The sequence below is a fragment of the Vitis vinifera genome, chromosome 4, assembly GCF_030704535.1.
Source record: "Vitis vinifera cultivar Pinot Noir 40024 chromosome 4, ASM3070453v1".
In the NCBI taxonomy this organism is placed as follows: Eukaryota; Viridiplantae; Streptophyta; class Magnoliopsida; order Vitales; family Vitaceae; genus Vitis; species Vitis vinifera.
Window position 1 is genome coordinate 21337326 of NC_081808.1, and position 14312 is coordinate 21351637.

General features: G+C 39.2%; 1 protein-coding gene across 1 annotated transcript in view; it reads left to right on the forward strand.

Moving 5' to 3' along the window:
- Positions 1–14312, forward strand: part of LOC100255847 (transcription-associated protein 1) — a 55089-nt gene that overhangs the window by 20441 nt on the left and 20336 nt on the right. Inside the window, exons 6-21 of the mRNA XM_003631847.4 lie at positions 6–101; positions 249–311; positions 415–474; positions 1950–2018; positions 2149–2230; positions 2412–2464; positions 2548–2646; positions 2721–3953; positions 4435–5424; positions 5496–5831; positions 6291–6549; positions 6642–6864; positions 6954–7344; positions 7783–7932; positions 8051–8272; positions 8416–8637. Of these exons, the coding sequence (XP_003631895.1) occupies positions 6–101; positions 249–311; positions 415–474; positions 1950–2018; positions 2149–2230; positions 2412–2464; positions 2548–2646; positions 2721–3953; positions 4435–5424; positions 5496–5831; positions 6291–6549; positions 6642–6864; positions 6954–7344; positions 7783–7932; positions 8051–8272; positions 8416–8637 (4548 nt within the window). The remainder of the gene's footprint in view (positions 1–5; positions 102–248; positions 312–414; positions 475–1949; positions 2019–2148; positions 2231–2411; positions 2465–2547; positions 2647–2720; positions 3954–4434; positions 5425–5495; positions 5832–6290; positions 6550–6641; positions 6865–6953; positions 7345–7782; positions 7933–8050; positions 8273–8415; positions 8638–14312) is intronic.

The following is a 14312-nucleotide window of genomic DNA, read 5'->3' on the forward strand; positions in this document are numbered from 1 at the left end:
TGCAGTTATCACGGATTATTTACTTGTTCTCAAGTAATATGCATGATGCCTCATTATCACTCAGCATTCATACCACCTGTGCTCGGTTGATGTTGAATCTGGTTCATATTCTTACCCATTCTTCAAGCGAGCCACATATTGTATTTTCATTTTTTCCTGACCTGGCTCTTACAAGTCAGGTGTTTGTTGTGTTATAATCAAACATTAGATCGATTTTTTTTATGGATATTTATCTTCTTGGGCTTTAGGTGGAGCCAATTTTTGAGAAGGGTGTGGATCAACCATCAATGGATGAAGCAAGGATTTTACTGGTCTGGGGATTAACCTAATCATTATGCTCTATTTTCTTCAACTAGTATTACTGCAGAATTTATATTAATGTTTTTGGGAACGACTCTTATGTCTACTCCATAGGGGCGAATTTTGGATGCTTTTGTTGGGAAATTTAGTACTTTCAAGCGCACCATTCCTCAGGTACTCAATATTGATTACAATTTCAAAATGTTATGATTGTGGCTTCAAGTTTCCATTTAGTATTTTTCTGACTCTTTGTTTTTTTCTTTCCTCTTGTTTCAATATAAATTGTGGCTGAAAAATGTTTTCTATGTTTCAAGTGTTGTTAGCACATGTAGACTATGAACAATTTAATTGTAAAAAAAGAGTAGGCTTATGTGGCACCAGATCAGCTTACAGTTTTATCTTCCTTTAGCGGTTTCCTGATTAGACATTTAGTTAAGTTTCAGTAGTTGTTTACTCTCTTGATTTAGTGAAGGAATCTGGGATCAGGAATTCTTGATTTGACCCAATACCCATAGGTTTGCCCACAAATGCTGCCCAAAAGCACTCTTAAGGGCAAACTTGGCTTCCTTTTTCAAAATTTACTTTTGGTTGACTGTCTGGTTGTCCACATAGCTTTACATTCTTTATTCTCAAAGAGCCCTTGGCTTAGAGTATGGGCTTACCTGAACCTACTTGCAAACTCTTGCTATTGCTCTGCAATGAAGAATAATCATTAAATTTCTATCTTTGTACATGTCTTTGTTTGAGGGGAATGCTTTTGAAGTGGAGCATAGTTGGTGGTTAATTTATTCAATTTAAGCAATTGGCCTGTCTTAGCCTTGGACTTTATTATGCTGTAGGCCTGCTCTGTTAGAGAATGAGAGATTGGTTATCACTTGACATATCTTAATCGTCCAATCAGTTTTCTTGTTGTGTTTTTTTTTTCTTTCCTCTGTATGGATAAATTGATTTTCTAATTTTTCAATTTTTCGGGGAATGCTTTTGAGCTGGAGCATAGTTGGTGGTTAATTTATTTAATTTAAGCAATTGGCCTGTCTTAGCCTTTGACTTTATTATGCTGTAGGTCTACTGTGTTAGAGAGTGAGAGATTGGTTATCACTTGATTCTGGAGCTATATATAGATACAGAAAACTAGACTCTAAGAAGGGTAGCTGCAGACGGAGAGGGTCATTTTTGTTTATCCACACATTTCTTGGAAACAGTTGCCATTGTCCATGAAATGTTCAAATCACAGACACTGTTTTCCAACCTTAGTGTGTATAATAGGATTCCATTATTTTTGGCATTTGTTCTTATTTTTGGTTCTTGGTCCAAATGTGATGATAGTGCTACTTAACTACCAGAAAAATGAGTGCGAAATTAGATATGTTTGCCCTTTCATGTTAAATGCAAAAGTCTCGATTTTTTTTCTTCTACATATTTATGGATCCCAAATTGTTGGGCAAAATCTCATATCTCCATTTATTGTTGAACAAGTCACTTTTTAGCATGTTAATGTGTGAAGGCTACATTTGAATAGGTACCTGTGATAAGGCTTTCTTTCCATTTTTGGGAGCCTTTCTTGTTGTATCACTAATGGTTTTTGTCCCTTTTCCTGATGTTTGCTTTTATGAATTTGTTAATACTAATTAGTTCCAGTTTTGGTTTAGCTACTGGAAGAAGGCGAGGAGGGAAAAGATCGAGCCACATTGAGGTCCAAGCTTGAACTACCTGTGCAGGTTTGACAACTTCTTGGATTTCAAAAATCAACTTAGTGTTCTGTAGTTTGTCTTAAAATTCTTCTCTAAAATCACTATGTTGGTTGTCTAGGGTCCCCATTACCATTCTTAGCATTTATTTTGGTTGCAGGCTGTTCTGAACTTGCAGGTCCCTATGGAACATTCTAAGGAAGTCAGTGATTGCAAGCATCTGATTAAGACCTTGGTCATGGGTATTTGATCCTCTTCCATTCTTTTTTCAGATCATTTCTAGTAACTTCATAGATGAAGTATCAAATGTATTCTGTTTAAATTTCTTCCTTTACTAATCAAAATTGCCGCTGAATAATGTTTTTTGTTATTATATGAATCGTGTTTTTGACACCAAACAACCTATGGCTGGATGCTCTGCAGGAATGAAGACTATTATCTGGAGCATCACTCATGCGCATCTACCCCGATCTCAGGTTTCTCTATGCGCCAAATGAGTTTCATCCATAACTAGTAGGTGTGATTTTCATTACCTTATGTGGTGGTTCCTATGGTTCAGGTTTCCCCTTCAACACTTGGTACACATCAACAGGTGCTTGTTTCACCAACATCTAATTTACCAGCACCTCAAGCATTCAAAGGGATGAGAGAAGATGAGGTATTAAGCACAAAATGATGAGTTTTAATATGTTCTTGTCATGGCTAGCTTTGTTTGACTTCAATTTTTGATAGGTGTGGAAAGCATCTGGTGTCCTAAAGAGTGGGGTTCACTGCTTAGCTCTCTTCAAGGAGAAGGATGAGGAGAGGGAAATGCTCAATCTTTTTTCTCAGATTTTGGCTATTATGGAACCTCGAGATCTCATGGACATGTTCTCATTGTGCATGCCAGAGCTTTTTGAGTGCATGATTAGCAACACTCAGCTAGTTCATATATTTTCTACGCTTTTGCAAGCTCCTAAGGTATTCCGCCCATTTGCAGATGTTTTGGTAAATTTCCTAGTGAGCAGCAAACTTGATGTTTTGAAGCATCCAGATTCACCTGCATCAAAACTTGTTTTGCACCTCTTTCGGTTTCTATTTGGAGCTGTACCCAAGGCCCCTTCAGATATGGAACGTATTTTGCAGCCTCATGTGCCTGTCATTATGGAAGTTTGCATGAAAAATGCTACTGAAGTTGAGAGGCCCCTTGGTTATATACAACTACTCCGAACAATGTTTCGAGCACTTGCAGGAGGAAAATTTGAACTACTACTGCGAGATTTGATTCCTACCTTGCAACCCTGCCTAAATATGTTGTTGGGTATGCTTGAGGGACCTACTGGAGAAGATATGAGGGACCTCTTGCTTGAGCTTTGCTTAACTTTGCCTTCACGCTTAAGTTCGTTATTGCCTTTCCTTCCCCGCCTTATGAAGCCTCTAGTTTTGTGTCTCAAGGGAGGTGATGACCTTGTGAGTTTAGGGTTAAGAACACTTGAGTTTTGGGTGGATAGCTTGAATCCTGATTTCCTGGAACCTAGTATGGCAAATGTTATGTCCGAGGTAATTTTAGCCTTGTGGTCTCACTTAAGGCCAGCACCCTATCCTTGGGGAGGAAGATCATTGCAGCTCCTTGGGAAATTAGGTGGCCGTAACAGACGCTTTCTCAAGGAGCCCCTTGCCCTTGAGTGCAAGGAGAACCCAGAGCATGGGCTTCGCCTGATTCTTACTTTTGAGCCCTCGACCCCGTTTTTGGTGCCTCTGGATCGTTGCATCAACCTTGCTGTAGCAGCAGTCATGCACAAAAATGGGAGCATGGATGCGTTCTACCGAAAGCAAGCTTTAAAGTTCCTTCGTGTATGCTTAGCATCTCAGTTAAATTTGCCAGGAATTGTTACTGAAGAGGCATTTACACAGAGACAATTGTCAACTTTGTTAGTTTCCTCTGTGGATGCTTCTTGGCGCCGGACTGACTCATCAGATATAAAGGTTCGTTTTTTAGTACAGCCATCTGGCTTGGTGTGTGAAACCTACAACCGTTAATGTTTTAATTTCTAGATCCTTTCTTCTTTTAAATCTTGTATTTTCATGATAGTAATGTGTTATTTATTTCTTCACTTATATATTCCAAATTGAACTTAGTCATAAAAGGTGTTGGTATCTTGAATATAGTGGCATTAGTGTGAAACATTCTGTTGGTCCCCTTGTCCATAATTTATGATTATGTCTTTGCTCATAAAGCCCTCCTATTAAAGTATTATTATTGTTTTTTTTGTTGTTGGTATTGTTACTTTGTGTGCTGTGCACATGTACAGACACTCCCCTTGTCTTTACTGAATATTGAATAGGCATTTATTTGCTTGATAATTGATGTTAGGTTTTTTCTGATTGACTTTGGTGTGAGTTACTAAAAAATGAAATATATAATCCTATAAAATTCATCACCATTTCTTTAAATAATCTGTTGCAGGCTGACTTGGGTGTAAAGACAAAAACTCAACTTATGGCGGAGAAATCTGTTTTCAAGATTCTTTTGATGACAATAATTGCTGCCAGTGCAGAACCAGATCTCCTTGATCCTAAGGACGATTTTGTTGTGAATGTATGTCGCCATTTTGCAATGATATTTCATATAGATTATTCAACCAATACTTCAATTCCGAGTGCTTCTAGCGGGGGTCCTATGCATTCATCTAGTGCCAATGTTAGTTCCCGGTCAAAAAGTTCTAATCTGAAAGAGTTGGATCCTTTGATATTTTTAGACGCATTGGTTGATGTGCTAGCTGATGAAAATAGGCTCCATGCTAAAGCTGCTCTTAGTGCACTAAATGTGTTTGCAGAATCTCTTCTGTTCCTTGCTCGGTCAAAACATGCTGATGTGCTAATGTCAAGAGGAGGTCCTGGTACTCCTATGATTGTCTCTAGTCCATCAATGAATCCCGTATATTCACCACCTCCAAGTGTTCGCATCCTTGTTTTTGAGCAGCTTCTGCCCCGTCTCTTACACTGTTGCTATGGAAGTACATGGCAAGCACAAATGGGAGGTGTTATGGGACTTGGTGCTTTGGTTGGAAAGGTCACTGTTGAGACTTTATGCCTTTTTCAAGTAAAAATAGTACGGGGGCTTGTATATGTTCTTAAAAGACTTCCTATTTATGCTAACAAAGAGCAGGAAGAGACAAGTCAGGTGCTTACACAGGTTCTTCGTGTTGTGAATAATGTTGATGAAGCAAATAATGAAACCCGCAGGCAAAGTTTTCAAGGAGTTGTTGAGTATCTGGCCTCAGAATTGTTCAATGCCAATGCATCTGTTAATGTGAGAAAGAATGTGCAATCGTGTTTGGAACTTTTGGCTAGTAGGACAGGTAGTGAGGTATCTGAGTTGCTTGAGCCTTTATATCAACCTTTGCTTCAGCCTCTTATAATGCGGCCCCTTCGATTAAAAACTGTTGATCAACAGGTAAAATATCCTACATGATTGTCTTTATAGTTCAAAAATTTTCTTCACTAACTTAATTCAATGGAATTCAGGTTGGTACTGTTACTGCTTTGAATTTCTGCTTGTCTTTGAGGCCCCCTCTTCTGAAGTTGTCTCAAGAATTGGTTAATTTCCTGCAAGAAGCATTGCAAATAGCTGAGGCTGATGAAACTGTATGGGTTGTGAAGTTTATGAACCCAAAGGTGGCCACATCACTAAATAAACTTCGAACAGCTTGCATTGAACTACTTTGCACTGCAATGGCATGGGCAGATTTTAAAACACCAGCTCATTCTGAATTGCGCGCAAAGATCATTTCCATGTTTTTCAAGTCTTTGACATGTCGAACTCCAGAAATTGTTGCTGTAGCAAAGGAGGGCCTGCGACAGGTTGAGCTTCTTAGTTTGTGCTTTTTTTTATTTTGATCATAATGTGTATACAACACAGACAGCAATTGTTATAATGCAGCCTTGCTTTGATGGTTCTGCCCATAAGTTCTCTTGCTCCTTCGTAGATTTGGTTGGTTGATCTTTAATTTTCTACTCTTAACACATGCTTAACTGGTAAAAGAATAGTGGATGGTTGAGGAATTATGGATTACCATATGATACATCCATTTTGGTCTCCCATCATTTTATTAGCAGTTATCCTATGTGTGTCAGATTAAAAGGTGATTTTTCCAGGAACATGTACATGGGAAATATGACTTGGTAGGCTATTCTTGTGGCATACAATTTAAGTATCTTAAGTTTCTCTTTTGGATTTTTACAATGTGTATATATATATTTTTTTGTGTGCCTTTTCCTTTGAATTCTCAAGGAACTTATTCTTGCTTTATTGTCTTTTAGGTTATCAGCCAACAAAGGATGCCTAAGGAACTTCTACAAAGTAGCCTCAGGCCTATTTTAGTTAACTTGGCTCATACCAAAAATCTGAGCATGCCTCTTCTTCAGGGTTTGGCCCGCCTGCTGGAACTTCTATCAACGTGGTTTAATGTTACCTTGGGTGGTAAGTTGTTAGAGCACCTAAAGAAATGGTTGGAACCGGAAAAGCTTGCACAGTCTCAGAAATCATGGAAAGCTGGTGAAGAACCTAAAATTGCAGCAGGTAAATAATCTTTTGTTTTTACTGTTAATAGTTGCTTTCACATGCATGCACCACATGCTTGATGTAATGGTTGATTTTTCTGTTCTATGCAGCTATTATTGAGCTTTTTCACTTGCTTCCCATTGCCGCATCACAGTTCCTTGATGAACTTGTTACATTGACTATTGATTTGGAAGGGGCTCTTCCCCCTGGACAATTTTACAGTGAGATTAACAGTCCATATCGTCTTCCTCTCACCAAATTTTTGAATAAATATCCAACTCTTGCTGTTGACTATTTTCTTGCTCGACTTAGTCAACCAAAATACTTCAGGCGGTGAGGTTAAGTTTCTGGATTGCTATTGTGTGTCTTCCATCAAATTGACACTTTGCTCAGTATTATTCTCTTTTGGGTGTAAAATTCAGGTTCATGTATATAATACGTTCGGATGCTGGTCAGCCCTTGAGAGAAGAACTTGCAAAGTCACCAAAGAAGATACTTGCAAGTGCCTTTCCAGAATTCTTACCAAGATCTGATGCATCAATGACCCCAGGATCTTTAAATCCGTCTGCTGCCATAACGGGTGATGAAGCCCTCGTTACCCCTCAAACTGAGAGTTCTATTCCACCATCTTCAAGCTCCAGTGCAAATTCAGATGCTTATTTTCAGGGACTTGCTCTTATTTCAACAATGGTTAAACTGATGCCTGGCTGGTTGCAGAGTAATCGTGTTGTGTTTGATACCTTAGTACTTGTTTGGAAATCACCAGCAAGAATCACTCGTTTACACAATGAACAGGAGCTGAACTTGGTGCAAGTAAGTTTGATTGCTATTTAGGCTTTGTGTGACAATAATTTTTTTACTGTTTGTTCTCCATTAGATAAAATACAGTTAGATATTGTCGTCATTCCATCTTCACTTTAAATATTTGAATGATTTCTAAAGGCTCACCATGAGTCAAGACAATTATAGAACACCTTGAGTTTTTGAAATTAGGTGGTGCTCTTCCTGTTTATATGCCTTGCAAAACATTGATTAGTTAAGGCTGCATCTTGCACCTCTTTCATGCTTCAACTGGTGAGGCATATGCATATTTTTCCCTATTGTTTTAAAAGTGATCAATAGAGAAAACTTTCTTGTTTGCTGCTCTATTGTTTAGAAAAATGCATCATGAGCAAATGTTTTTTCCTTGAATAATTATTCATTTTTATGTGTGCCTCTGATCTTATTTTAAACATGATTGACAAACTCCAGGTGAAAGAAAGCAAGTGGCTTGTCAAATGCTTCCTGAACTATCTGCGTCATGATAAAAATGAAGTCAATGTTCTTTTTGATATCCTCTCCATTTTCTTGTTTCATACCCGCATTGATTATACCTTTCTGAAGGAGTTCTATATCATTGAGGTATGTGAATTTTGGAATGCCCTGCTTACTTTGCCTTAGCTTAACTATTTTATATTGGCCTCTTTTTATTGTCTATTTTGTCTGTTGATAGTGCATTAATCATTTTCCTCCCTTTCAGGTTGCCGAGGGATATCCACCCAATATGAAGAAAATACTTCTGTTGCATTTTTTGAACCTTTTCCAATCAAAACAACTTGGTCATGATCACTTGGTTGTTGTAATGCAAATGCTCATTCTTCCTATGTTAGCACATGCTTTCCAGAATGACCAAAGTTGGGAGGTTGTTGACCCTGCTATTATAAAGACAATTGTTGACAAACTTCTGGATCCTCCAGAAGAGGTGATTTCTTGTTTTGTTTCATTTTCTAGTTTGTCATGATTTTTCTTTACCATTGCCTTCTGCCCTTTTAATTTTCAGATTCAGTCCTGGACATATTCATGTTTTCTGTTTTATTCCTTAACTTTTTGGTGCCTCTGTCATAGGTTTCTGCTGAATATGATGAGCCTTTAAGGATAGAGCTTTTGCAGCTCGCCACCTTGCTTCTTAAGTATCTTCAAAATGATCTTGTTCATCACAGGAAAGAACTTATCAAGTTTGGCTGGAATCATCTCAAACGTGAAGACAGTGCCAGCAAGCAGTGGGCATTTGTCAACGTGTGCCACTTCTTGGAGGCATATCAGGCCCCAGAAAAGATTATACTCCAGGTGCCTTCACACTTATGGCTATAAATTTGATTCACCTTGTATTTTTCAATTGGTTACTGTTTCATGCCCAAATTTATTAGCTCATATTTTTTGATCCATTGGCTAACAAATGCTTATGGCATCTGCTAAATAGTGAATATATCTATTTTCTCCTTTGGAAATTTGCTATTACTGCCCTTGAAGTATTGAAATTTATTTGGAGTTAAAAATTCAGAATATTACCACAGCCTCTCCAATTTGCAGTAAGGAAAATGAGAGCGACAATTTAGCTTGTTGGTTATGCTACATGAATACCTTTCTTGGTCCGAGTGCACCATATCTTATTGACAACTTCAACTTTATTTATAACTCTGTCAAAGACTAAATGACTATCTCTTCTTTGTAGAAAAGTTCTCTTTTGAGTTTTTATAGGCTTGAGTTTGTGCACTAAAGTGAGTGGTTATTTATTTTCCTAGATCTTCTTGTCACTTTTTTTTTCCAAATATCTGATGTCCCCCACTTTGTTCATTTGGTTTGGCAATATTTCTCCTGAAACTAAAGCTTTGGCTTTGATTTTTGTCTACATGTGGATTGGAACATATAAGCTTCCAGCTCAAGAGGATAATAAAGTCCATGGGTATTTCTTCCTCCATTTGGAAGATGTTCAATGTTAGGTGAATGATCACCTTTAAGCCATTATGTTTTTGGTTTTATCTTTTGGAATAATAGAATAAACTAGATTGCTCCTTTAGAGGTTTTACATTCCTAGAAATTTTTATTTCCAAGTTTGATTTCATGCACCTAAAAAAAATGAAGTTAGCTATAAAAAAAAAGCCATCTTAGCTTCAATTGGTGGCTTTGGAAGAAGGATGATATGTTCCTCCCAAGACAGCATTGAAATACTATAGCAAGAAGATCGAAGAGAGTGAAGGTGGTCTTTGTTGATTCTAAGTCCCTTGATCTGTGTTCCGGATGGGTAAATGGGCGTGTAAAGGTGCAGATAGTGGAAAGAGGTAAAGGCTATCAGGGGTGCGGGCTTGGCTTCTAGAGACCCTTGATCATTGTTATAAGTGGAGGGGGGAAGATACTTCATTATTATTCCTAAGTGGTTTGACATGAGCTATCATGGGTAGTAAGTTGAGAGAGCTGGGTATAGAGGAATTTGATGGTAAAAATGGAGAGGGCGAGTCTATGCTCCAATGAGAAGTTCAGTGGGGACCTCCTTAGTAATGGAAGGAGTCAGCTATGTGGATGTTGCCAAAAAAACCCCAAGAAGAGTGGTAGAAGCAATGTGGTTTAGGTTGCTGATGCTATGTATGTATTAAAGATTGAAGAATTTCTGAACTCCTTTATTGATAATGAATCGGTACACACCATACACATATATATACACAAATGACCTTAATTCTCTCCTAAAATTAGGAAACTAAATCATAAGGAAATATCCTAAATGATCTCTCCTTTTTTATTCCTAAATTAAAGTCCTAACTTTGGCATTATTTCAACACTCCCCCTCAAGCTGGAGAATATATATCATATAATCCCAGCTTGCAAGTTAAGTCTTCGAAGTTAGGCCTAGGTAAAGCTTTGGTGAGGATGTCTGCGGTTTGGTGCTTGGTAGGAACATAGTTTAATTTGACCGTCTCACTAGTCACCTTCTCTGTGATAAAGTGTCTGTCAATCTCAACATGCTTGGTCCTGTCATGATGCACGGGGTTCTTTGCTATGCTTATAGCTGCCTGATTATCACACATCATCAGAATTGGAGATGAACTCGTTTGTCCCAGTTCACTAAGAACCCTTTTTATCCAAATCCCTTCACAGATTCCCTGTGCAAGAGCTCTGTACTCAGCTTCTGCACTACTTCTGGCTACAACTGATTGCTTCTTACTCCTCCAGGTAACAAGATTTCCCCAGACAAAAGAACAATATCCGAAAGTGGACCGCCTGTCAATGATGTTTCCTGCCCAATCCGCATCTGAGTATACTTCAGTGTCACGGTTCTCTGTCTTTCTGAAGAATAGGCCTTTCCCTGGTGTCATTTTTAAATATCTAAGAATCCTGTAGACTGCTTCCATGTGTTCCTCAGTGGGGCTGTGCATGAATTGACTTACAGCACTCACTGCAAAGCCAATATCTGGCCGAGTGTGTGAGAGATAAATCAAGCGCCCGACAAGCCGCTGATATCTCCCCCTGTCTACCGGTGTACTTTCTTTCTCGATACCAAGTTTCTTCTGACTCTCCATAGGAGTATCAATTGGTTTGCATCCAAGCATACCGGTCTCCTTAAGAAGATCGAGTATGTATTTTCTTTGAGAGACTACGATTCCTTTCCTTGATCTAGCCACTTCCATACCAAGGAAATATTTCAAATTTCCAAGGTCTTTAACTTCAAACTCTTCTGACAAATACTTCTTCAAATTCTGTAACTCCCCCATATCATTTCCAGATAGAATAATATCATCGACATAGACTATCAATATGGCCAATTTCCCGGCATGAGATTTCTTGACAAATAGAGTATGATCAGCCTGACCTTGTTTGTAGCCCAGCTTCAGGACTGCTTTTGTGAATCTATCAAACCAGGCTCGAGGAGATTGTTTAAGGCCGTACAATGATTTTTGGAGTTTGCAAACCTGATTCTTTGCCATACTTTCTTCGAAACCAGGTGGTATTTCCATGTAGACTTCCTCTTCTAGGTCCCCATTTAGAAACGCATTTTTTATGTCCAGTTGTTGCAAGCACCAATCTTGATTGACAGCCAATGAGAGAAGGATCCTGATAGTGTTCAGTTTTGCAACAGGAGCAAAAGTCTCCTGATAGTCTATCCCATAGGATTGTGTAAACCCTCTAGCTACCAAACGAGCCTTGAATCTTTCGACTGATCCATCTGCTTTGTATTTTATGGTGAAAATCCACTTGCACCCCACAGGCCTCTTCCCAACCGGCAAATCTGTGATAGTCCACGTCCCATTCTTCTCAAGTGCATCAATCTCATCTTGTACTGCCTTCTTCCATTCTGAAATTTTTAATGCCTCTTGTATTGTGTTGGGAACCTGAGTATCATCAAGAGAAGTAGCAAATGCTCTGTAAGATGGTGATAACCCTTCATACGTAACATAATTTCCAATTGGATGATCTGTACATCTCCTAACACCCTTCCTCAATGCAATTGGCAAAGTAGAATCATCAATGCTGGGAATTAACTCCTCTCCAGCCCTATCCTCACCTATGTTCTCTTCAGGAAGACTTGAATTGGAGTCAATATATTGGCCACATGTTGACTGTGATCCGTGCTCTAATTCCTGTCTTTTCCTCCTCCTGATGTAAACTTGTAAGTTCTCATTAGCAAGTTGTGGGGCTATAGGTTGAATAGGCATGGGAGACTGGATGGTCACGGGAGAAGGAACATTTGTGTGCTGGGCTGGCTGAACTGATGGCGGCATGGGTGTGGACAACTCAGTGGGCGCGAATTGGGAAGGATTTGGTGACTCTGAGTGAAAAGAAGGTACACCATCAAGAAAAGACTCCCAAACTTGATGTTCATTCATGCTCTCCCCCTGAACATGAGATTTGGGATAGAAGAAGACATGTTCAAAGAAAGAGACGTCCATGGTGGTGTAAAATCTTTTGTTGGTTGGAGAATAGCATTTGTACCCTTTTTGGGTTGGAGAATACCCTAGAAAAATGCACTTATTTGCTCGAGGAGCAAATTTGCTACGATTTTGAGGATACACATGAACGAATGCCGTACAACCAAATACTTTGAGTGGTAAATCAGAAGAGGCGGCATGGGTGTGAGGAAACTGTTTTAAGAAAAGTTGATGTGGGGATTGAAAGGTAAGCACTCTGGATGGCATACGGTTAATCAAATAGGTAGCTGTGAGAATAGCTTCCCCCCAGAAATAGTTTGGAACATTAGAGGAAAACATAAGGCACCGGGCAACCTCCAAGAGATGTCTATTCTTGCGTTCGGCCACCCCATTTTGTTGTGGGGTGTCAACGCAAGAACTTATGTGGATAATGCCATGATTTTGAAGATAAGTACTGAGACTACTAGTAAAGTATTCCTTTGCATTATCTGACTTGAGGACTTGTATTTTGGAATTGAATTGATTTTGAACCATACGATTGAAGGTTTGAAAAATGTGCCCGACCTCTGACTTTTCTTTCATAAGGAAAACCCATGTTACCCGAGTATGATCATCAACGAATGTCACAAACCATCGAGTGCCAGAAATATTTTTTATCCGGGAGGGACCCCACACATCACTATGTACTAGAGAGAAAACAGTCGAAGGTTTGTATGGGATTTGAGGATATACTGTTCGAGTATGCTTTGCAAACTGACAAATTTCACAGTGATAAGATGCTGGATTTTTATTGATAAATAATCTGGGAAACAATTTTGCAAGGTAAACAAAGCTAGGATGACCAAGGCGATAGTGTAACATTATAATCTCACTATCTTTATTGACCTTAGAATTTGACACAGAATTGAAAGACTCTGACATACTCTGAGACTGTACGCAACTTGCTTGAGAGACTTGGTTGGAGAATTGGCCACATGAAAGGAGGTAGAGCCCGGAACACAGTTCAGCACTGCCAATCATCTTCCCCGATTTCAAGTCCTGAAAAACACACAAGTTTGGATAGAATTTAGTAACACATTGGAGATCATGAGCCAATTTGCTAATGGACAAAAGATTGCAATCCAAGTTTGGAACATGGAGGACAGAGTCAAGATATAAGTCTTTAGTAAGTTTTATAGAACCTGTCTCGGCAATTTTTGACTTTGAACCATCAGCAATATGGACGGATGAATGACCATTACTTGGCTTGTAATTTTGAAGAATGGCAGCATCTCCTGTCATGTGATCAGAAGCACCTGTGTCTACTATCCACGGCCTCATTCCTCCTCGATTAGCAGTGAAGGCTACACCGGTAGTACTGCCACTGCCAACTTGGCTTAATAATTTCTGTAGCATCTCCATCTGCTCTTTGTTGAATGGACTCGGCTCGGGAACAGAGGTGCTCTCAGAGTTGGTAGCCACGTGTGCTCTGCCATCTCTGTCAAACCGTGGCTTTGGTTTCCAATCAGCAGGTTTGCCATGAAGCTTCCAGCAAGTCTCCTTATAATGGCCTGGTTTCTTACAATAATCACACCAAGGCCTATCCCGTTTCTGACGATCTCCACCACTACTATTAAATGACCGAGCCGCAAGGGCAGAGGCATCCAATGTTGGGGCAGGTTGCTCTTTTGATCCCATCATCACTTTCTGTCTACTTTCTTCACGTCTAACCTCTGAAAAAGCCTCCCTGAGACTTGGCAGGGGTTTAATGCCCATGATTCGGCCTCTAACATCATCCAATTCCCTGTTTAGTCCTAGGAAGAACTTGAACAGTCTCTTTTGTTCCACAATTTGCCTGTATGTTGCTGCATCATCCGAACATTTCCATGAGTGAGTCTCAAATAAGTCAAGTTGCTGCCAATACCTTGTGAGTGTGTTGTAATACTGAGTAACTGACTGCTCTCCTTGGCGGAAGTCATGTAGAGCTGATTCAATCTGAAACAGTTCTGAAGTATTTTCAGAACTTGAGTAAGTTTCTTTGGCTGCATCCCATATGTCCTTTGCAGTCCCAAACAACAAGAAATTTTCGCCTATGTCATTGTTCATGGAATTGATAAGCCATGA